General features: G+C 41.1%; 1 protein-coding gene across 2 annotated transcripts; it reads right to left on the bottom strand.

The window, feature by feature from the left end:
* Positions 1–648: 648 nt before the first annotated feature.
* On the bottom strand, positions 649–22,372 carry cyfip2 (cytoplasmic FMR1 interacting protein 2). Of its 2 annotated transcripts, XM_051420309.1 has the most exons (30): positions 22,170–22,371; positions 16,313–16,462; positions 16,122–16,211; positions 15,259–15,336; positions 14,478–14,579; positions 14,118–14,299; positions 13,939–14,035; positions 13,170–13,298; positions 12,957–13,061; positions 12,776–12,864; positions 12,377–12,614; positions 12,069–12,221; positions 11,111–11,250; positions 10,866–11,013; positions 9,773–9,926; positions 9,477–9,633; positions 9,287–9,383; positions 9,126–9,202; positions 8,912–9,020; positions 8,643–8,762; positions 8,347–8,546; positions 8,171–8,258; positions 7,884–8,027; positions 7,642–7,732; positions 5,969–6,099; positions 4,249–4,321; positions 4,005–4,099; positions 3,615–3,853; positions 2,739–2,886; positions 649–2,640 (listed from the first exon to the last, which is right to left on the bottom strand). In XM_051420309.1, exons 2-30 carry the CDS (start codon positions 16,427–16,429, stop codon positions 2,473–2,475), a joined length of 3,759 nt encoding a protein of 1,252 aa, XP_051276269.1. In that variant the 5' UTR covers positions 16,430–16,462; positions 22,170–22,371; the 3' UTR covers positions 649–2,472. The 2 variants fall into 2 exon arrangements, with proteins under 2 accessions (XP_051276269.1, XP_051276271.1); XM_051420311.1 differs by lacking the exons at positions 649–2,640; positions 2,739–2,886; positions 3,615–3,853; positions 4,005–4,099 and having other exon boundaries at positions 4,254–5,552; positions 22,170–22,372.
* Between the last annotated feature and the right edge of the window lie 830 nt (positions 22,373–23,202).

The raw sequence follows: 23,202 nt of genomic DNA, 5'->3' as shown, positions 1-23,202 counted from the left end.
AACTGATTTAAATGTGAAGTATTTGTAGTATTATTTATACTAAGAATTAATAAATCAATATTAGGAAATAGAAATTATAGCCTGTCAGTATCAGAGGAATAGTCTAATTTGGTCCTAATGTTTTTTTTAGTAGTGTGCATGTATATTAACTTAAATATTTCTTACATTACAAACGTTAACACGTTAGTCTACATTTAGCCGACAACCAAACCCTGTGAAATCTTCTAGGTATTTAAAAAGACTACATTTTATTTATGTATTTTACTGTCGAATTTTATTTTCTGAAAAACGTTTCCCCTACATGTTTCAAATGTAAATGTGGGAAATATTAAATCACTTCTATTCATTCATTCATTGGGCCTAAAAACTGTAAAATCCTATGGTATTTAGTCTAAAAAATATCAGTCTGGCTTAAAAAACCCCATCATGTGAAATCATACAATTTAAACTATGGTATGGCCTTGTTTGCAAATGTGAGTCAGTTAACAAACCCACCCAGTTACTTAAGTTATCCACATGACCCTTTTTCAGAAGCACCTGAAACAGCAAGTCTGTTTACAACTTACTTATGCAACTAATACTCAAAATGAGTCTAAGAGAAGCACCAACAAAAATATTGGAAAGCCAATATTGTAAACACAACTTCCATTTTTTCAGTTAAACATTTTTTATTTCATGGAAATACAACATAATTTCAAATCCTTTGCAGGACCATTGTTGTACATTTTATATTCTTTTCTCCATTTTTTGTACTTCAAAACATGGTCACTTGTACAACAATATCATAAACAAAGCCTCATGTCACAAATGGAGCCATTGATGACAATAAATTACACTTGCCATGCTAAGGTTTTGAGATGATACATTGGTACCTTCATTTTGACTAGATTAACCTTTAAATGAACAATACGTCAGAGTTGAATAAATATGATAAAAAGACACTGGAGTTACAAAAGAAACTTTGTTCATTCAAAACAGAGCAGAAAAAGATCAAAGGGCTGTTTGGGGAGGGTTACTTCTTAATAATTAATCTGTTTTCCTTCATATGAAAAAAAAAAAAAAAGGGACAAATTTTGCATATTTTGATAACACTGCTAAATCTAAAGCAAAAGTCCAACAATAGTAAATACTGACTATATTTAGGAAACTGCCCTTTAATTATAACCGACATATTAGTTATGATTTTTTTTTCCTTTACTGTATGTGCAGAGTATTTCAGGTCTGCTAGACCAACATCATCCATTCACACTCAAAACAGGTTAATCTAGTACAGCACTGTCTTTATACAACCTAGAGGTATTTTCTAATCTTGTTTCTTTTGTGTGTTTTTTTTCACTTTTGAAAAAGCAAACACATTCACCCAGATGAAGATGTGTCTTTTCCAAATTGTAAATAATAATATCACTGTATTCATGTACAGAATATAAAAATCTTTCTAACGGACAAAAGAGAGAAAGAAAAAACAGTTGATGAGGTTTCCAGCCAGTAGTAGAGAGGCAAGTATACCAAGGATGTGTAAATTAAAATATTCATAATTAAAAACAAGAACAATTACAACACTCAACACTTCACTTAGTTCAACAGTGAAATTTACAGTGGAACTGGTACCAAATAAAAAATGTGTCAGAAGGAAGGAAGCAAGAAAACCAGATAGTGGGTGTAGGATAAATAAAAGCAAATCAAAGATGCGGTGTAGCTTCATTCCTTTCAACGCAAGCAGGTGAAGGAAAAGTGAGGAAGAAGTATTCGAATGCATCATGATAGACACTATGTATCATGAACATGGGCAGACCAGATTATTATACAGATGAGTGAAGAGTTTAAAATGTATCACGATAAACAAGTTTGGGTCACGCATAATGGTAGCACAGGTGTACAGGTGCCTGTGCTAGTACGGTTAGTAGCTGTAGTAGCACTTGTGGAGCACCATGTTTCACTTAAAAGATATTTATATAACTTAGAAAATTAGTTATTTGTTGCTTTATTTAGTACTTCATTTAAACCTTGTTAGATTTACTTTTGTTTCATCTCTTGATTGCAAATTCTGAAAAGGCGTTTATGAGTCCCAATGGCTGTGACTTCAAACAAGTGGCTTCAGATTATAAGACAGAGATACTCTTTTGGCATTTGTGTCAGTGGTCCAATCCACAGGTGTCCAGCGGAAGGAATACGAGAAGGCATGCATGAGTCTGAGTGAGAGCCATAAAGATAGTAAAATTAAAAAAAAGAAAAGTTGTGAATATACACTTCCACCTCTGGCCTGGTCCACTTCTAGGGGTTAATGCTTCGAGAATTCAAAGACAGACACATTTTAGATAGAGGAACAGTTTGAGAAGATTTGTCTTTGGATACTTGAAGCCATTGTGGAGCCATCGTGGTAATCTATACCTCTACCAGACCAGAAAGAGGCAGAAATTAGTATCACAGCTATGTGTGTTTGAGTGTGTGTGCACTATGTGTCAAGGGTCTATTTCAACAGGTGGTAGCCAGGGATTGGTGTATAGGAGGCTGGAAACAGCGAACGTGTTCCACAGTGGAACTGTCCGTCTCCACCGCCTTCATGTACTTGTTGAGGATGGCAAAGATCTCATTGTTCAGGATCTGGTACTTCCTAATGCGGTCTGCCATCTTCTTCAAGGGCTGTCGAGGAAAAAACAGTACAGAAAAGGAATAAGTCAGATAATATCCATCAGTGTATTTATGCTTGTGAGTAAATGTAGTGGATTAAGTACACCCACCACATTCTTGATGATCTCATCCTTGCCATCCTGTCTTTGGACTTTGAGCAGGTGGTAGCAGAAGTCAAAGAGGTCAAAGCGACGCTGCTGTCCCAACAGCACAATGATGGCACAGCCGGCCCAGTTCAGCCCATCCCCAAAGCATTGCCTGGAAGGCAAGGCAGTGCACGTATAACATATTCAGCAAAATAAAATATAATGCAATTTAGTGCATAGTTCCATCAACCACTTTTATGCTAATATATTACTGAAGATATGACAGGATTGCATGATTAATTGTGCGTCAGTAAGTCGTCTCTTCTGATCCAAGTGTACCATATAGTGTTTTTATCAGCTGCTACGGTGACAAAATGGACCCTGTATGGACTTGAACCAAGGTGAGCATGTATACACAACGCAACTTCACTCGTTTAAATTTATTTTATTTGTGTTTTTTGGCTGTCCTACCGCAGCAGAGCAATGTCATAAGTGGCAGCATGATATGAACGCTTTGTCTACAACAGAAGGAGCAGAAGCAGATACTGTCACATCAAGGTTTATCACATCCTCTCTTTCTGCATATAGCAACTTTTCCTCCTCAGCCATGACACACCACATTTCTGGTGTTCAACAGATAAAGTATTCAAACAAACACACAAAAAATTTAACTACACAAATCTCTCTGGGGAAAAAAAATGGTAAAATATAAACTATTTTTAAATATCATTTGCATTCCATATTGGTAAACTGACATGCAAGTTAATCTAATCTTGTTTTTTAAAATGAATTACATGATCATGTTTGGCTACATGTGATTGATGACTAAAAACAAAACCATTTACTACACAAATACTACACACTCCTGCAGCACAAACACATTAGCCAGGTGCTACTTACTCTGCTGTAAACTCGTGTGTGCCCACAGGGATGCAGTACACAAACTGCATGGCACTCCACAGGCGGTGGAACTCCATACACTCGTCAACGTGCATCACACCGTTGGTGGGCGGAGGCCCACGCCACACGGCGTCATGCAGGAAGCTGCGGATGCGCGTCAAGATGACCTCGAACATGGACAGGCCGCAGCACAGACGCTCTTTGGTCAGCAGGTCCCCCTCACGGGCAATGGCAATTTGCTGTTAGTATTAAAATGTTAAGGAAGAAAAGTTTTCAAATAAGTATACAAAATACACCACAAAGTATGAGACACAAATTGTCAGATTTGTCCTCATCTGTATACTTTTTGCCTTGTCAGCCTTCCTAAACACAGAGTGGTGCTAAACTCACCTGTGGGGTTCCCAACCTCTCAATCAGAGGCACAAGGTGGAGAGGGGCGTACTTTGCTTCCAGCCTTTTCATCCTTACCTCCAGACGCTCTCCCTCTATATAACACACAAACACAAGGAGAGAGATGTACACACTGTACAAAAATGACAGATAAATCATTGCACACTGGCCTGAAAGTGACCAATTTTACTTTTTTTTTTAATACTTCTGCCTTTAATTTACTACCTGTAACCATTTTGTATACCTTTGATGTAGACCCTGGGCAGAATGTTCTGGAAGGGGGCGGCATGAAGCAGGTCACACACCTCCTCCTGGGACTAAGATTTAAGCATAGTAGAAAAAAGGATCATTTCAAGTAAACGAACAAACACCCACGTTGCTTTATGGACATCCTTACAGAGCATGCAGGTAGCCATGAGGTGATGTTGAGTTTAAAGAACGTGCCCAATACTTCCAGCTGAATTCCTTCACTTAATCTCAAAATCAGTTAGGTTTGTCAGAGCTGTGCTACAACTATGAACAATAGCTTTTAAAGCATATTTTAAGTGTTTAAACTGCCATGAGCTCCATACTCCAGGAGTATGCTGATGGATTACTCAACACTAAATTCGGCTTATGCAGAGAAGGAGATGAGATAACTGAATGAGTGCTTCTGTGTGTATCACGAGGTTATGCTTATCAGGCCATGATGACAGGCCAATATTAGCAGGATTATAATTTGTCATACTCTTAAATACAACATCCCATCTTATATGGTTTAGCAGCAAGAGGTCAAGTTCATAACCATCTTAATAAACTCTCATCCTCCTGGGTAAAGTGTCAGTGTGTTAGTGGCACTTTAACTATGTGAAGTCCAGCAAGGTGGCTGTCATGGTGATGGTGTTAGTCAAGACAACAAGCTATAAATCAGACTAAATGCAGAGAAGCATAATCTTCAAACTATCTGGAAACTAAAAGTTTGATAGATGAGAAAAGAGAGCCATGCAATCATAGAACACCCAAACACACTTACAGGCAGTCCAAACCAACATATGCAGAAACACCCTATACACACACAGGTCCGTGCAGTCAGACAGAAATGGTAGAAAGAGCAGCGTTATATGTAGACAGGCATCCCAAGTGCCCAGAACCAGAAGAGAGTATGGAGGAAGTGCAGAGTTAAGCACATGACCGTACCAACAGCCAACCAGTAATGTACAAATCACCTCTTCCATGGAAGAAAGGGACATAAAGATAAATACAGCACCAAATGTGTTTTTTAAATTATTCAACTATCTTGATCAAATTTCTTTTTCCGAATAGAATTCATTTCTTTAGGCTTTTAACTTTATTTTCACTTATTTCTTAGTAAAATATAAAATACACTACAATTGTGTCAGTCCTTTTGTTTCCATGGCTGATTGGAGGTGAAACCGTGTGTGCCAAAATAACATGGTGAAGAAGAAGAAAGAGAAACAAAGCAGCCCAAACCAACAAGAAGAAAAAGAGAAAAAGACATTGGTCTCTGTGTTATTGTGATACGAATGACAAGACCTAAATCCTTACCACCTGTGGTAGATGCCAGCGTGTAATGAAAAATAGAGTTGTATTTCAGAAAAAAAACCCATCAAAGATCAAACATACTTGGGGGCCTGACAGTTTCTATCCATGACATTTGATTTAGAATGTTAATCAACATGATAAATTGGTCAGAAACCTTCAGACTTCCAGTTTATTGGTCAGCCACACAAAAACATGACAGTCAAGAAAAGCTACACATTAGCAGCCCCTGAACACTGAGCATGCTCAGGAACCTCAGAGGGAATTGACAGTGGAAACACAATTAATGTGGCAAAAAAAAAACAACAACATAGAAATAAACACAAAATATCAAAACAACAAAGAAAGAAGAGGAAGATATCAACAGGAGTATAATAATATAACAGTCTGATGGGAAATGGACACTTGTAAAGGAAATGTCCTACCAGAGCTTGCTCGATGAGCAGGCAGAAGAGGATGGCATTTCCCACCTCCCTTAAGCTCTGGAAGACATCTGTCTTCAGCTCAGCATACTCAATGATATCCTTGAGCTGATGGTGGAAGAACTCCAGGATACCTAGAATGGCAGAAATGGAAGAAAAAGTACAGACATGACACCTTGCTAAATCCACATTTCTGTCACACACAAAATCTATCACCGAACCCGTTTTTACTCCTACAGTCGAACGCACAGCCAAGCAGTAAGCGCCTCATTATGTCATTGATAATCTTTTGCTACCAAGATGATGTCAGCGCGTCTGCCTGGCTGTCCTAAACCACCTTTGGTCCAAGTATCAGGCCCTCACAGCTGAGGCCGGGAGGATCATTAATTGCCGACAGTAAGATCACAGGCGGTAAGCCAGGTACAGAACTCAGGGTACAGAACATCAGTAATCTACAGATTACTAAGCCCTCCTCAAAGGGATATCCCATCTGACTGGTGTCTAATCTGCACACACAGCTTCGGCAATGCACCGAGGCCGGTCACGAGACACACAAAGATGCAGTAAGTAAGCAGGTTGAAAAGTAAATGATCTTTTACAGTGTAAAAGGGACCCTTTGTATTCCTCATTCGAATTATGAAGCATTCCTTTCCTTTTCAGGGGTCATTTCAATTTTACTTCTGTATTGCATGCTGAAAAATAGATTATGTAGAACTCTTTCTGTCATTGTATTTATATTATATTATACCACCTATCCTAAACCTGATTTCCCTTGTAGCAGAGTTGCTATTTCCCCCCACTGTGTCCTCAATTGACTCATTTACACCCCTCCTTACGGTTTTACAATACTGGCTGGTTGATTCTTGTTGATGTAGTGGTTTATATGTTGTCAGCATTTTTTTTTCTTCTTCTGGCTGTGTGCTGCAAATATTTATCAGCTGCTCCAAGTTATATCTTATGGCAGTAATGTTTCCAAGCCCTGACTGCAGTTAAAGAGGCAGCATGTGCACTGAGACACTGCTTAGCAAGGAGTAGGAGTGTGCTGGTATTAAAATGGGAAATGGAACTGCACGGTATGCATGGAAATATACTGAATGTAGCAAAAAATAAAAATAGACCTGGTGGCCTGTTACCTTTTATCTGACTCAAGAAGGGATCGTGTTTTAAGATGAATTTGTGAATGCATGTATTTGTTTATGTGTTTTTGTAAGAAGAAATTAAAAAGTCAACATTATGTTGGACACCTTTAGACCTACATGTGATGTGTAAGACAGACTATATCATGGTGTAATAATATTTTTTGAGTTTTGTTTTTGTCCCTTTGCTTGTTTTCTATTTAGTGTAATAGAGCACAGAAGAGAAAATAAAAAGAACTATAGTAGTAATATTGGACAAAGTGAAATTTTGATGTGGATACAGACACAGTATAAACATATTCCACCAACCAGGTAAGGTTAATGTGATCATATTATTGGGAAGGTCACACAAATCCAATTTGTATTTCTCAGTAAAAGACTATGGTACATTTTCAGTATGCTGACTGGTACTCCTCTATGTACTATCTAAATGTAATGAATATAACTTATTATGACAATTGATGTTGTAAATGGTGTCAGTTCTACAGATATAACCCCACATGCACCATATTCACTGTCACAGTGGGGACTATAGCTCACCTGGGGAGCCGTACTCATGGCGCGGTAGGCGGCAGATCTTGGGCATGACTTCTATCAGTGTTTTTACGTACTGCAGTATGGTGCCCTGTAGCTGCAAAGTGACAAGGAAAATAGATAGAACACAGCAGGCAAAGGGGAAGAGAGGGCACAAGGGGAAACAAAATAATTTACTGTAAGAATGCAGCACACTGAGGGGAGGGAAATTGCATTTCAGGGATGCAATGGAAAATGAAGATAAATACCAGGCTCTTGACAATCTTAAGCAGCTCCTCCATCACTACAGCAATGCCTTGGTAACCAAGGAGACGGCAGATGGTCTTGAAGTGAGGCGGGCCAACAAAGTTTCTGTAGGAGCTGTATATGTGGGAGTAGGCAATGTTCAGAGGCTGAGAAGAGAGAAAAAAAAGCAGAGAAACAGTGTTATTCTGGAACAGCAGGAGGACGGGTTTCCTTTACACATACTGCTACTACAAGATTTTAGGAAAATCTTTCCTGTATTAACAAATACAAGTCATCAGTGGCACCATACCTTGGACCCATACAGGTAGTAAGGCTGCACATTGGCTGGCTTGTCTCTTTGAGGCTCCTGGGTGAAGGGAATGGCTGTGCGTACGAAGCTGAAGACAAAATTATTTTTAAAACCAAAAGGAAAAAAAGACAATTAAACAAAAATGCATCACAACAAACATGCACCAATGAACTGACCGGTTTGTGGATCCGTTGTAGCAGTAGTTGGGGAGGAAGTCAAAGTTGAGCTCCCAGAAGACATGGAGCGTGATTCGTCCGTAGGGAGCGGAGACGTTGTGGTTGGCCTCGCGGAACATGGCGTCAAAGCTGTCCAGGGTCATGTGCTTGGACAGGAGCCGGTGGGTTAGTCTGTTGATCTCCAGCAGCCACTCCAACTCCTGTGGAGGGAGGATACAGAATTTGTATGAGAAAGTTTAAGAAAGCTCAGTTTGTGCCCTGGTTTTGGAGTTTGAACTCCGGGTGTGTGATCTTACCACTATGGAAGTGAGGTCCTCGCTCTCAAAGCGGCTGATGGCGTGGTCCAGAGACTTGTACATCGCTGCCGAGATCCTCTGGGTGATCAGACGGTTCAGGTCAATGGAACGACCTAGCAGCTGCAAGACACAAAAGGAATGGTCCAAAACGGTATTTTATGAAGGCTAAAATGCTGGCTGTCAGTGTGTATCCTTTCATGTGAGAGGTAGAACAGATAATAATGACACCCTAGAGGAGCCACAGAGGACTGCTTTCATGTTCACAGTACCTGTACGTGTCTCTGTTTGAGCAGTGTCTCATAGCGGTTTGATGGAGGGTATGGGATGATCACGCCATAGTTTTTACACTCTGCTCTGAAGCGCTTGTCTAGGAGGACACTGTAAAAAACATGGTATGTGATTTAGTAAATGAAGTTTGCAGAGTGCGACAATATCTGCCAATAACTTGTATAACATGTATAAAGAGGAAGTCACTTCTCCTACCTTCCAGCCATTGCTTTGTAGTAGGCAAATATCTGATCTGCTAACTTGTAGACAAACTGATCAAAGCAGAGGTTTACCTAGGAACAAAAAAATACTATGAGGGTCATTTTTTAAAGAGCAAAACTGAGGTAAAGAGTGGTGCATTTAAATTGTAACCTTACCTCAGCCTCGATTTCATCATAAAGGAACTGTTTCTTGAACTTAGTGAGAGCGTAGTAGCCGCTGTCATTATACAAGTCTAGAGGATACAGCACATATCTGAAGGAGGGAGAATAGTAGTTATAATACAGTCTCAATGTACAAACACAAATCAGAATGTGTCACTGGTTTTTTGTCTTTAGTTTATCTTACTCCATCATGGAGGGCTCCTTGGTCTCCAGGATGTGGTCGGTGAGGATCCAGGGCATGGACATCTCAATGGGGAACTGGATTCGGCGACCCATGGTTAGCTCCAGGAAGAACTCTCTGAACCACAGCTGGGACAGGTCACAGCACTGCTGCAGGGCCTCTGCACAGTGGAAGGACACACGCAGGGAGCAGAAAAGGAAGGAATTACATCAAAGGTCAGATCTACAGGAATTGAAATTCATTTAAAAAAACACATCAGAGTATTTGTACGAGAGTGGCTTTCGATATGATCTACTCACCGCTGAAGTTGAGCAGGTGTGTGAAGAAGAAGGAGTGTTTGTGGAAATCTTCTATGGCCACCACTATGGGTCCATCCAGACTGCTACGGAGAGTTTTCTTTGACCCACTCTTGTCTGCTATCAATGATTCCAGCATGGTGCGCACCATATACAGCTGCAGAGGGAAGACAAAGGTAAAAAGATTAGTCACAGCAAGCATTCAATTAATCATCAGTAATAATTTGCCACCACACTATTAAAAAAATATATTTTTGTGATTATTTTCTGATTATACTAGGTCCAGCATATAGAAAATCATAAAGCAACAGTGCAGTGAATTCAGAGAAAAAACAATTCATCAGCCACGAAACTCTGTTACATGTTACAGTTTCATTTATTCTCTCGTCTCCTGATTTGCTCACTCTCTTTTCTTTCCTAATGCCTACATGATCTAACGAGGGGAGCGTTGCCTAGTTACACCATCCACTAAACCTCACTCTGATCTCACGCTGCATGTCAAACGATTAGTTTCATTTGACAAAAATGTAATGAGTGAAGTCAGAAGACAAGTAGACCCTTAGACCTGCTGTAAAAATAAGTTATTGTAGGGAAATTATTTTTCTAAGAGGTTGAGAAGATTGCTATACATATGGGAAATACTAAATATACTTAATTATTTTGTTTTGGTTAGAACCAACGGCCCTTCAGCTTCTTTCCCCAAGCACTTTAGGGATCCACATTCAGCCAGTATGTGTACTTTTTAGGGGGAAAAGTAATTTGGCCATTTGCACTCCAGGCCAGAAGGGGGCAACAGCATGGCTATGGTCACTCACTATTATCACTACTATTATGTAATGTAATGCCTTTTTGCACTTGGTGTGTTTGAACGGCGGGAGGCACAACATCTCTTCCAAAGCGAACACTACAGCGAGATAAAGATAATTTATGAACGGCAAGCACGTACTACAAGTCAATCCTCATCACATCCTGTGCCCTTCAAGCCCACAGCGACCCACCCCTAACAGACATCTGCTTCAGGTTAGTGTTTGTCCCATTAAGACCAAACTCTAGCCATTAATATGGCACTTCAATCCTGTTATGTCCTACGTCTTACCTGTGTGCTGGAGGGTCCTACAGCCCTGCGGGGCACTTTGATGTCGAATCCACCTTTCGGGTCCTTCTCCCCCCTCAGACAGGGGTCATTTGGAGGTTCCCTCGCGCCATCCCAGTCACAGACAGTCTTTCGAATAGCCTGAAGAACACTACAGACAAAGGAAACAGAATTACAGAAGTGCTTTTGGTCTTCAAGAGATGAAAACACCAGAGTCATAAGATCAGATCATCATTTTGTGTGTGTACCTAATGAGGACGTTCTTCTTCTTGCGTACAGCCTGGCGCAGAGGCTCTCTGAGCGTCATCTGGGCAAAATCCTGCAGTGCTGCGTAGATGGTATTCCTGATGGCCTGGTTAAACACGGACTCCATCCTGCCCATCAGAACCTACACGGTTCATTAAACAACATCATGATCATCATCGTCTTCTTGGTCGTAAGGGCTACTGACTATCGACTCGGCATTAAAGAAATAATTTCACATTCTGGGAACTACACGTTTATTTCGCTGTCTTGCAGAGAAAGAAGCCCAAAATGGTAAATGGACTGCACTTTCCTAGTCCACCAACCACTCCAAACCTTCCTCAGGAGCAGTGTCAGTGTCTTGCTTAAAGACACTTATAACACTTTGCTGGGGACCAAACTAAGAACACTCTGATTACTACGTGACGACTCTATCTGCTGAGCCATGCCGCCCCAAAACCACTGTCACATCTTTCCATTAAAGATTCCTCCCAGACATGTTTAAAGACATTATATATATGTCTCAGCTCCGAATAATAACTTGTGTCTGATAGGGTTTTCTCACAAAAAGTTCAGTTACTTAAGTTAAAAATTTAAAATTAAGTTGAAAAATTCCCAAAACTAAAAAAACAGGCTTACCCTTTCCCCCCTGTGTCTTTATACTAAAGTAATCTATCCCGCCTCTGGCTGTAGCTTCTCATTCAACGGACAGATATGAGAGTGATATTGAATCTGACTCATCTGACTCTCAGCAAAAAAGCAAATGTGTGTATTTCCCAAAATGTCGAACTATTCCTTTAAGGTTAACAATGGATGAAATCAAAGCAGTTTGGTGGACAGGTTCTCGTGTTTGATTACATTTTTCTGGCTTAATAAGTTTTGAGCATCTCCTTTGACCATCAGCTGATGAAAACGACAAAAAAAAGAGCTACTCAACACCTGTCAGGGTTACTGGTGTTTTACCTGCAGCCCTTTGATCATGGCAATGACCTCCACCAGGGCAAATTTCTCCTCACTGGTGTAATTGTATCGTGTGGCGCGTTCATACTCCTCCGCTGTGCCAGGGCAGTCCTTGTTACAGAATTTATCCGTGGGATGGACCAGCTTCCACGAGTACTGCAAGAGACAATGAGAGCTTTAAATAGATCAAAGCTTCAACAATCAATGGCAAAACCGCAAACTTTTTTATACCTTAACCCACACTTATCAACTGCAGCACAAACAACTTCCCCGCCCACGCACAGACACAGTCAATCCCTCGCTTTACTCACAACTTCCATGACGTGCGTGCTCCACTTGGACAGCAGTTGCAGACCCCTCAGAGCGAGGTCGAACAGCTCTCTGTACTCCTCGTCGGACTTCTGGCTGTCCAGGCCCGAGCCCGTCACCACCTCACTGTTACTGTAGCGCGCCAGCTCCGAGATGAAACGGATGTGGTCCTCCCTGATCTGCACCATCTGCTCACACAGGTTGTACTGTGGCGAGATGCTGCTCTGGGTGCACGTCCACCTGGGCACAGATTGGAGAAGATGGAGGGTTGGGGGTGGGCGGGAGCAGATGGCACGGTGGTCAAGAATTGCTGGTTTCGCTTGTGCTGGAGAGCGTTAAACCAATTTCTAGTTTACAGAAATGCTCTCCAGCACCATGGCTGGCTAGACAGGTCTACTTACTTGGACTTGTTTTCTTCGTAGTGAGCACTTGTCTCAATGTAGCGTGACAACTCTATCTGCATGTCTCCGAACAGGGGCACCACTTGAAGCTGAAAAACACAGCAAATAATGGCTCACACTCATGTCAATCACACAAATGCAACTCAGGATAAAAGAGAGGCTGAAAAAGCAAAAGCCTTACTTTGAAGAACTTGTCAATCTTGCTTAGGTTGATCCTCTTTTTGGCATCTAGTTTGTAGATATTACTCACATTCCCATCCATCAGATACAGACCAAAGCCCATCACCTGACACACAGAAAGGTGATTTGTTTTACATCAGGAAAGGACATTTAGCCAGCTAAAGATCAGACTGTTATAAGTTGGCGGCATGTAAGGATGACAAAATGTGCGTACTTTAAGCAGCATGTGTTTCTCGCTGGGTGTCAAATACATCTTGTTCTCATAATAGTCTACACAGATGTTGACAATGTCTGCCAAAAGTTCCTCGTAGCCAGGAATCACCTCCAACTGTTGGTGCAGGCACTACACAGAAACAGAGATGGAACAACAGGTCACCTTCAGATAAATTCATTCACAGACAAATGCCGGAGATTGTACCCTGCGTATAGATATGTACGTATAAGTATAAACTGATGATACAGCATGAAAGAAGATCCTCAATAATGCGATCATGGGCCTTTAAGTTATGAAAAAAGCTGAATATATATGGCACCATGCAATCTTTTAATTTAGCCAAAATTATTTTCAACACTGAATCTGTCATTGGACTGTGCTCACATCATTGTCTGACTGTAACACTTACTCTAACATTTAAGTATGTAAGTTGAATACTGTCTGTTCATGGGGTCAGATGTTAATGTTTAGGTTAATAGCTAAATTGCTCCTTAAGACGCTTTCATTCAGATTGCACAATCTGTCTCATCACCTTCGGAGAGTACAAATGTGAGTCATTCATCCCCTCAGCTTGTCAAGCAAGTCATTTCCTGGAGTATTAGGTAAGACGGGTGCTGTAATTCTCTATTATTGCAGACTGAACATTTGTAGCTGTCACGGTATATAAAAAGTCTAGTTTTTTCAAAAAGTCCACCCTCCAAGTCCTCATATAGCAACACATTTTTACACCACACACTGTAAAGACAGAGTCTAGACTCTGCACACCAACCTGAGTGATCCTGTTGTGGTTGGCTAAAAACATTGAGAGGTTCTGGGACTCCTGGATGGACTGAGGGTCGGCCATCTTCCTCAAGAATTGAGCTGCCCTGGAGGGAGAGGAGGAGAGGAATGTTCACTCAGCTCCAACTAAAACATTCTACAAGAATTCCTTTATTTGTGGTTCACTACCTTTTGTAGGCAGAGTGATCATTCTTAACACTACACTTCATGTTCTTCAGTTCATCCAGCACTGCAAACATGTTAATAAATTTGCCCAGAGTGAGCAGGTAGGCCTCAGACACAAAGTCCTTCCTTCTCTCAGCGTGACACAGACGCTTCACTTCACTGCAGAAACGTTCTATGGCTTTCCGCTGTAAAGACAAATAAATCAGGAAATCAGGATAGAATGAATGGCTTACTGACAAGAATATATTTTAAAAACACAACTTTCTGTGTCCTAGAAGACACAGATCATGCAAACACTTAAAAAGTAAATGTATGCCATTACATGAGCCCAACTGTAGGGTTTTCAGTGCAGCTGAGTCTTACCTGGAAGTACATGAACTTCATGAGCTTGGTCACTTCAGGTTCTAACACCTCCACCGTTTTCTCATAGATCTCCACTCTGTTGGGCTGCTCGTTGCATTTCACCTAGCAAACACAAGAGGGTGCCAACATACAGCTTGATTTTGCAACAACAGTATCAGTTTAGCTCAGCTTAGTTTGTTTTACAGGTAAGCATGATCCCAAAAATTACTTTTTGATAAAACATTTATTTGTCTCTCTCACTATATTTGACCCATCACGGTAGTCCAATTGTCCTATATGAGGAAATTATGTCACATGCAAAAATGAAGTTAGCCAGGTACCACTACAGACCTGTTGAGGTACATGGTTTCCAAATCAATGACTAGATTAGGACTCTATTTCCAAAATAGGGTGAACCCAGATTTATATTAAATGTAGCTGATCAGAAAAAGTACAACGCAGTGTAGAGGCAATATGCTGACAGCTGAGCTTCTCATTCGAACAGAGCCGAACAGCGTCAGGTCTGTAAAGGGAACAGCCTCATTTCATGTTCAGCAACCCTTTTGCAGGTTGAATGTGCCAGTTGACAAGCACAGCATGACAACTTCAACAGAAATTCAAGTGACAGACATTTTTATTTTACAGATAAATTGCAGCTATGATTGGTTTAATACTGGATCTCTTCTTTGTGGAGTCTGCTGAACACAATCAGATCACGCAGGAAAGGAACATTTGACAGGGATGCAATAAAAAGGAAGAGATAAAGTATAAAGTTCTGTGTGTGTGTTTGTGTGTGTGTTACCTGGGGAATAGCTCGGGAGCAGCTTCTCCAAGTGTAAAGCATCACAGCATACTCATGTCCTTCCTCCAGCATCTCATTCTGCACAAACAGAAAAAATTACAGATGGAGGATGGTAAAATTCTTTGTATACAAATACAAAGACATCATTCATTTTGAACGGTTAAAGCAATATTCGGCTGACAAAAGAGGAGTAAGAGTGGATCCATTATTCGCTTGCATTTCTTACTTGTTTAACAGGTGTATACACACTGAAATACTGCAAATGCACTTAACAACACAGAATACTAGGAGATTATTGTGAGATGTAATGTATCTCAGACAAGGAATATATTCCAGGATGAATGGGGCTCGATAAATATTTTAGCAGGGAAGCATTTCTCCCATTCAGAAGTCGGTGAGACAGATTTCTCCATCACTCTGGCTAAAGAGACGAGTGTCCTCAAATAGACCGGCTTTGACCTCAATGGGACTTCCTGATTAAATAAGGTTAAATAAAGCGCTACTTCCCCCTCTTTGCCAGTCAAATCACACTCTCCATTCATTCACCATCAGGGGAAAGAGGTTTACTGGTCCACTGCCTGCCTGATTTGCCAGTGTGTGAGGGAAGTGTGTGCCTACATGAGTGTCCGTGTGTATGTGTGTGTCCTGCCACAGGCCTAGCCAAATCCAGACAAAAGAGCCAAATGATAATCAATTCACAAAAAACAAGGCTCTCTTTAAGGGTGTGAGGCTGCTTCCCACAGTCGGCTTTGTGTTTACTGAAAGGGGAAGAGCAACTATTTAAAATAGACAACAAATAATAGATCCAACTAATCAGATGTAGAAACCAATATGTGTTTTTTAAACTGGTGCACGTATCTCACCATGCTGGAGTGGACTGTAGCTTGCTCTATATAACGGGCGATGCCGGTCACAAACGCGTTCCTGTCTTCGAAGTTGGTGTCAAAATTAGCCTGCAGAAGGAGGGACAAAAGAGTGAAAAGGGTGCATTGAAAAAGTCTGAACAACTGGGGGATGAGGGTGGGTGGCGGCTACAGTGAGTGCGGGCGCGTACCTGGTACATGATAGAGGAGGGAGGGGGTTCGATGCATGGCTGCTGGTCCGGGAGGGGCAGCTCCTCCAGCAGGTCCACGTTGGACAAGGCATCCTCCAGGGTCACGTGGGTCGTCATGGTAACAAGGCGTCACTCACACAACACCCCAGTCTGACATAAAAAGAGAGAGTGAAGATATGAGATAAGGATGCAGAAGGAAGTCCATTACATGAAGTCAGAAGATGCAAGATGGGATTGAAAATGCAACCAGCGGTGCTTGTACCCTTGGGGGGGTCATTCTGCCAGCGGGTGCTTGGAGAGATTGTGTAGCAGACTTGATAAAATACAATTTGGTTAAATTAATATATTCTCATTTGGAGAACACCTGAACATGATGTGATGCAACTAAGAATGCATAAAAAGATGATTAGCAAGCGACCAGAGAAGATGCAGCTAAAACTAATGGATGAATGGTTGAAATAGATAACTTTTATGGAAAAATTGTTGAAGAAGGCTCGAGGCTAATAAGTTACGGTAGGTAAAAGCAATTAGATTCAATTCAATTCAATTCTATTTTATTTGTATAGCAATAAACAGAAGTACCAGGACACTTAAATAGAGCAGGTCTAGACCGAATTAGAAGATGGTTTAAATAGTTAGCTAAATTGCTAAAAGTATTGGATTTAACAGTTAACACAGATAGCTGGTGGTACTAGATAATGGAATGAAACCATAAGCTTAATCAAACAGTTAAAAGTTAAGTAAGATGCAGTTTAGGTATGTTTAAATGAATACATTTGAAACATGATGGGTGGTGATCAAGATGTAGAATCAATAGATTAAATGAAAGAGGTAGTTGACAGATCACAATTGAAATACTTTAGTCACATGATTTTTCTTTGCACTCAGAAACAAATACGCCCAATATTCTCTTTGCATGTCTAGACAACTTCACTTCCTGTTTTAGCTATGCGGTGCCTAACGTCAGCGTGTTCACTCTGCACCTGTATCCTCTCCCATTTCACTATATGTCAATAGAAGACTGAAGCTCAGAGGAAGTAAAGGGCAGAGCCCCCTCACTGTTTCCAATCCTCTTCATTTGACTAGAGGCATATTTGAAGCGTGTGATTCTTGAAATGCCTAGACCTGGAAATCTCATCTTAGAGAGGCAGAGAACGGCCTGCCAGTGAATGACATCCGACAAATGCAAAATGGGGTATCTTTAAAAGGCAGTGGACCCACAGCCAACTGCATTTTAGCAATAGCAATTGCAATTTTATTTTATATTTGTTATCAATTTAAATTAATATTGGGAGATTATACAGTATATGAACACAGAATGTACATGCACAAGGCTTAAAAATCCATAGCAGTCACACTGATTGTACTCCATCTGATCCGTCCTTGAAATAAACGGTTATGCCCCCTAAAAACTGTACCGTCATTGCAGTGCCCTCTTCCTCATTATAAAACCCCCAGCCCAGACAAAGCAGTGTGTACGCGCCCACCCATATATCATGTGCCTCAAAGAAATGTGTGTTTTACATCTGACCTGGCTGACAAGGCTGACAGGGCCGATAATCAGCTTAATATTCACAGCCAGAGAGAGCACAACTAGAGCTCAGAGGGGCAGGGGGGCCAAACAGCAAAGAGAAAGAAAGGCAGATCAAATGAAAATGTGGCTGTCTGCTACTTGCCATAGGTGGACAGAAAACCATAACACTTACTCCACCTACAGATAGTTTTTTTTAACATTTCAACTGCTTCGCTTTGTCTGTAGAGGTTTAACATATTATGTATAGAGTATAAGTGATAAAACCTTAACCGCAGTGGTGTGATATCAGAAAGCAGCTGTTGAATCTCAATTAATAAGCTGTTGAAAGTGGGTTATAGGATCTTATATAGTCCAACAGCTTTTTATTTGTCATGGTAGTCAGCCACAATGAGGATCACATGAACAGATAGGTGAACATAACTACTTCCAACTGTTTGAATGTAAAGCCTTTGCTTCTTATAATGAAATAAGTGTACTTTCAAACTGAATATTCTCATCAAATTGTAAATTATCATTGGAATTGTGACCAATTTCAGAGAAAAATAAATAAAAACAAAGTTTTCTTGTAGCAAGCATGTATTACTAAACACATAGACGGACAACTACATTATACAGTCAGTGATGCACATTGCTGTCGATCACGCCCATACGTGCAGGCACATTAGTATGATCACAAATGGAGTGAGAATGCAGGTGGGTGGAGTTTCCTGTTGCATCAAACTGTCAGAGTTAACATACAAGAAGGTTATATTTGCATGAGGTAAACCACTGGGCTCAAGGCAAACACAAGACCCATGGCTGAGTCATCAAAACTTCTAATGATATGTGAGTGAGTGACCGTGTGTTGTCACAGAAAGAGCCGTTCACACATAGGCGGTAAAAAGGTTAATTAATCTGGATTCTTATATCAAATATATACAGTAGCAGTTGTACGCTCAAGCTGGGAGTTGTAGTCCTTTGCAGAAACCTTTTATTTCTGCTCAATAGCCTAAGTAACAATAAGGATGGGACTAATTTTGATGCACTGCAAGTACATACCTAAAAGACTGCAGATTTGAAATTTGCTGTACACCGATGAAGGCCACATGCTGATGTAACCTTGTGATGTTGATGGTTAAAAAAGTGTTGTTTCCTGTATTATTTCCACTGCTGTTGACTTCACAATCTGGATTCACACGTCCTTCAGACTTCATTGGGTATTTTTAACTGTTCAGCTTATAGAAAATGAAACATGCAGCTTGCTACAAGGGGTTCTGTCAGGCAGATAAACATGCTCAGTGCTACTAAACTCCCATCTGTGCTTGGGAGTACAGACGCAGACTGAAGCCCCAGTTGGCTGAATAAACTTTCCCACCCTGTACCCGGCTCTGTTCAACAGTTGGTGTGTGTGTGTGTGTGTGTGTGTGTGTGTTTGTGCATCTTTACAAAGCAAAGGGCCCCTTCATTCCCTTCTGGACACTTAGTAACCTAGCTGTAGGCCACACATGACAACTCTTTAGAAAGCCCATATAGTTGGAAGCTTGGGAAAATGAACACACACAGAACATCATTGATATGCATAGTAAAATTCCCCCTGGCCAGCCTGACATTATAACTAAAGCTACTATACGTTGAGAACTGGGGTCAGATTTCCTCATGACAGCACTAAACCATGAGGAATCAACGGTTTAGAGGAAGTGCTTAAAATATTACAGCTAAAAAGAAGAATGAGACAGAGCAGGAGAACTACAAAAATAGCTAAAAGCAGCATTAACAAGGATGACATATCATTTGTAGAAGAAAATCATGATCAGTATGTGTTGCTGGGCCTTTGTGTAATACATCTTTGCTGAGAGAAAGAGAGAGAGTGAGAGAAAGTGTGTCAACTGCAGGGTCACACCACTCAATGGGATCTCCCCCCAAGGCTAGCTTTGTAATATATATTCATCCTCACAATAAGATGAGATGTGATCAGCGTGGAGGAAAATGATTTGCGAGCATTTGGATAGGCACATAGATCACTTACAACACATTTCACTGACAGACACACACACACACACACACACACACACACACACACACACACACACACACACACACACACACACAGACACCAGTCCTATGTGCGTTCCAGCAGCATCTGTGCGGTCTACAGTGTGTCATCGTGTGCAGGACGGTTGACTGGCTGGCTGGCTGGCTGGCTGAGGTATTTGACAGGCTGATTGTGATTTCAGAGACCGGCAAACGTAAAACTGCTGTCGTCTCATGATCCCCATGATGTCATGCTCTCCTTTTACACCAATAACAATGACCGTCACATGAATATGCAACATAAGCCTGGCTCACATGACCAAGCTGGACAGATAGAGGATGGTAAATTCACAGAATATTCTTTTTTTTGGTTTTTAATAAAGATGTCTTTATAGGTTTTCAGTATCAAACTGATGCAACTTTAATGGCTAGGTCAGGGTTTGTGACAATGCAAATGGTTTTTTTCCAACTTGTTGACCTCCACTTCCCTTTTCTTTGGCTGTTTTGTTGTGTTGGTTGATTTTTTTTAGTCTACAGGCATTTTGCATGCGGTGTCTTTCTGTTTTTAATTTGCTGAACTGAAAATTAAGCAGAAATGGTAAAACCAGCTGCTATTGGTTGCTCATGGTCAGGTTTATGGTCAGGATATACAAAAAAAACCAAAAACATAATTCATATTATGGGGATAAACTAAGCTTTTATTTGAATGGTCGATTGAACTTTCACTTCTCTGGACAGTTCTCACAGTCACACACACTTTCATAAAATGTCCATCACAATTCAAATCGCTTGTTCTGTCCAACCAACAGCCCACAAGCCCATAAAAACATTCAATCTACAGTGATATAAAACAGACAAACAGAGCAAATACCCACATTTGGGAACCTGGAACTAGGGGAATTTTTGGCACGTGTGCTCCTTTTGTGACTGAAACAAATTTACTGATAATCAACATACTTAGAAGCCATTCATTTTCCACTAATCAGTTTATCTTGAGGCATCAGATATTACAGGGAGATCACAGAGGGAGATCACCTCAACTTTGAGTGCCATGAGCAACCAATAATCAAGATACAACCTCTCATATAACACATCTATTGCATGTCTGCCCTGTTTCTGAGTAGGAATCCCTCCTGTGATGCTCTTCCTGAGGTTGCCCCCCCCCAATTAAAAAGTGTTTTTTTTGAGTGGATTATTTCCTCCATATCCAAACCGAGGGTGTAAGAAAAGAGGGCGTCACATGCTGTACAGATTGCAAAGCACTTGGGCTATATAAATCAAATAAACTTGACTAGAAATACAACTAGAATATCATTTTTTGGGGTGATTTTTCCCCCCCCATGTAGCATAAATCAGTATTTGCAGCAGCAAAGCATCCACAGCCTCACCATTACATCACTGCTGGTTTGGTGAGGGGCTGGCATACAGATTTACAACTCAGTGAGTCTGCAACAGCAGCACACCCATTCATGTTGTTTAAGGTACTGGGTGGGTAGATCATTATCTAATGGAGAGATCGATATAATAAACCAAACAGCGGTGTTTAAACATTTGTGTGAAACGGAAGTAGGTGAACCTGTCATCCGTGCATCACTAACAGGCCTGTGTGGCCGCTATGATGGCTGTGAAATCGCCCGTAATGCTGTGGATCTCTGCTGCTCTCATATACACGATGTGCCCTGTTGGTCGGTGGGTCAAAGCGGCGATATAGGAGAGAGGGATGGGTGCGGGGGGGGAGAAAGAGGCACATAAACGATGAAAGGAGAGTGAAATCGGGCCATCTGAAGCGCCGAATTCCCTCTTCTCATCACAGCGGACGTCTCGTTTCTTTCCGTGCGCCGAAAAAAAAAAAAACGCCGCTATCAGCTCCGAAAATCGCTCTTCCCCCCCTTCCCCATGATCCATCATCCATCAGTGAGCACTTGCTACAAGCAGGCACCCTCTCTCTCTCTCTCTCTCTCTCTCCCCCTCACCCCACCCATCTCAGCGTGAGCCACGGTGCCGATGTAAGCTAACGGGGATCCCATTCATGTGTCAGAATAATCCGCGAAAAACCGGGACGCCCTCGATGCCGGCTGACGAGAGAGGGGCGAGATCGGCCCTTATATCGGTTATCTCGTTGGTGCACGGAGAGATTAAATAACAGAGATGGTGCACAGTGCGAGAAAGGAAGAAAGGGGAGAGAGAGAGAGAGAAAAAAAAAAAAAAACAGCTCTCCATACTCCAGCCATCATCACTATAACCCACCGCACATCACCAGCCCCGTTCATCTTTAGCGCTGCGGCTCCATCCATCGCTACATTTGCCACATACCTGTGAATTGCATGTCCGTCCGGCGATACACAGAGACGGGCGGACGGTGTCGCGGTCTGCGACGGAAGGTCCACTGTTTGCTGATCTTTAGTTTTTTTTTTCTTTTTCTCTCTCTCCTCGTCTTCTGTGCCGATTGATGCTCTAGTTTCGCCCAGTACCTACCCAGTGCTAATCCACCCCACACAAAGAGCAGAAAATGGCTGCAAGTGCATTTTCTTAAAGGGCCAGGCACACTGATGTGATGGGTGATGATGATGATGAGGGCCCCCACCCTCCTCGACATGTTGAGTCTGTGCATTTGAGCTTTCGTTTGTATGTTTTTTTTTTTTTTTTAAACTTCACTGTACCCGTGGAGAGAGTTTGTCTGTGTGAGTAGTCAGCTTTGATCCTTGGTATGGAATAGACCAGGGGGTTATTGTCTTCTAACAATAATGGGATTATGGTGTGTCTTTATAGTGTTTCCCTTGGTGTTACTTTAATTTAGTTTATTATGTATGATTTTTAAAGATGCATGTTGGACACAAAACCGTTTTAATTCAAACAAAAGCAATGATGTAATGATGATGTGGGACAAAGTAAAATAATAGTTACCACAGACCCCTGGTGGCCAGATGTGGTTGGGCCGTATTGCTCCACTTCTCATTTTATTCTTAATTCTACAGTTTAAATTGTGTTCGGTGTATATTTATTTATTTTATTTTGAGCTCTTCAAATTTTAATTCAATTTATTATTTTTAATGTGTAAAATAGATGTATAATGATATTGTACATACATTGTGGGCCTATAAGCCCCCCACATATTTAATTATCATTATTAAACTATTATCATTGAATGTCCAGTATGTAGGATTTAGGAGCATCTAGGTGCAGTGGAAACTCCCACATTTCATCCTCGTCTCCCAAGCACGAAGGAGGATCTTTCGGTAGCTGCGAAACACACAAAAACTGTAAATGCCCCTATTCAGAGCCAGAATTTGGTTTGTCCCTTCTGGGCTACTGTGGAAACATGGCAGTTTAACATGGCAGCATCCAC

The sequence above is a fragment of the Dicentrarchus labrax genome, unplaced genomic scaffold, assembly GCF_905237075.1.
Source record: "Dicentrarchus labrax unplaced genomic scaffold, dlabrax2021, whole genome shotgun sequence".
NCBI classification, from domain to species: domain Eukaryota; kingdom Metazoa; phylum Chordata; class Actinopteri; family Moronidae; genus Dicentrarchus; species Dicentrarchus labrax.
The sequence above is the reverse complement of the archived record's forward strand: the minus strand, read 5'-3'. Positions and strand labels throughout refer to the sequence as shown.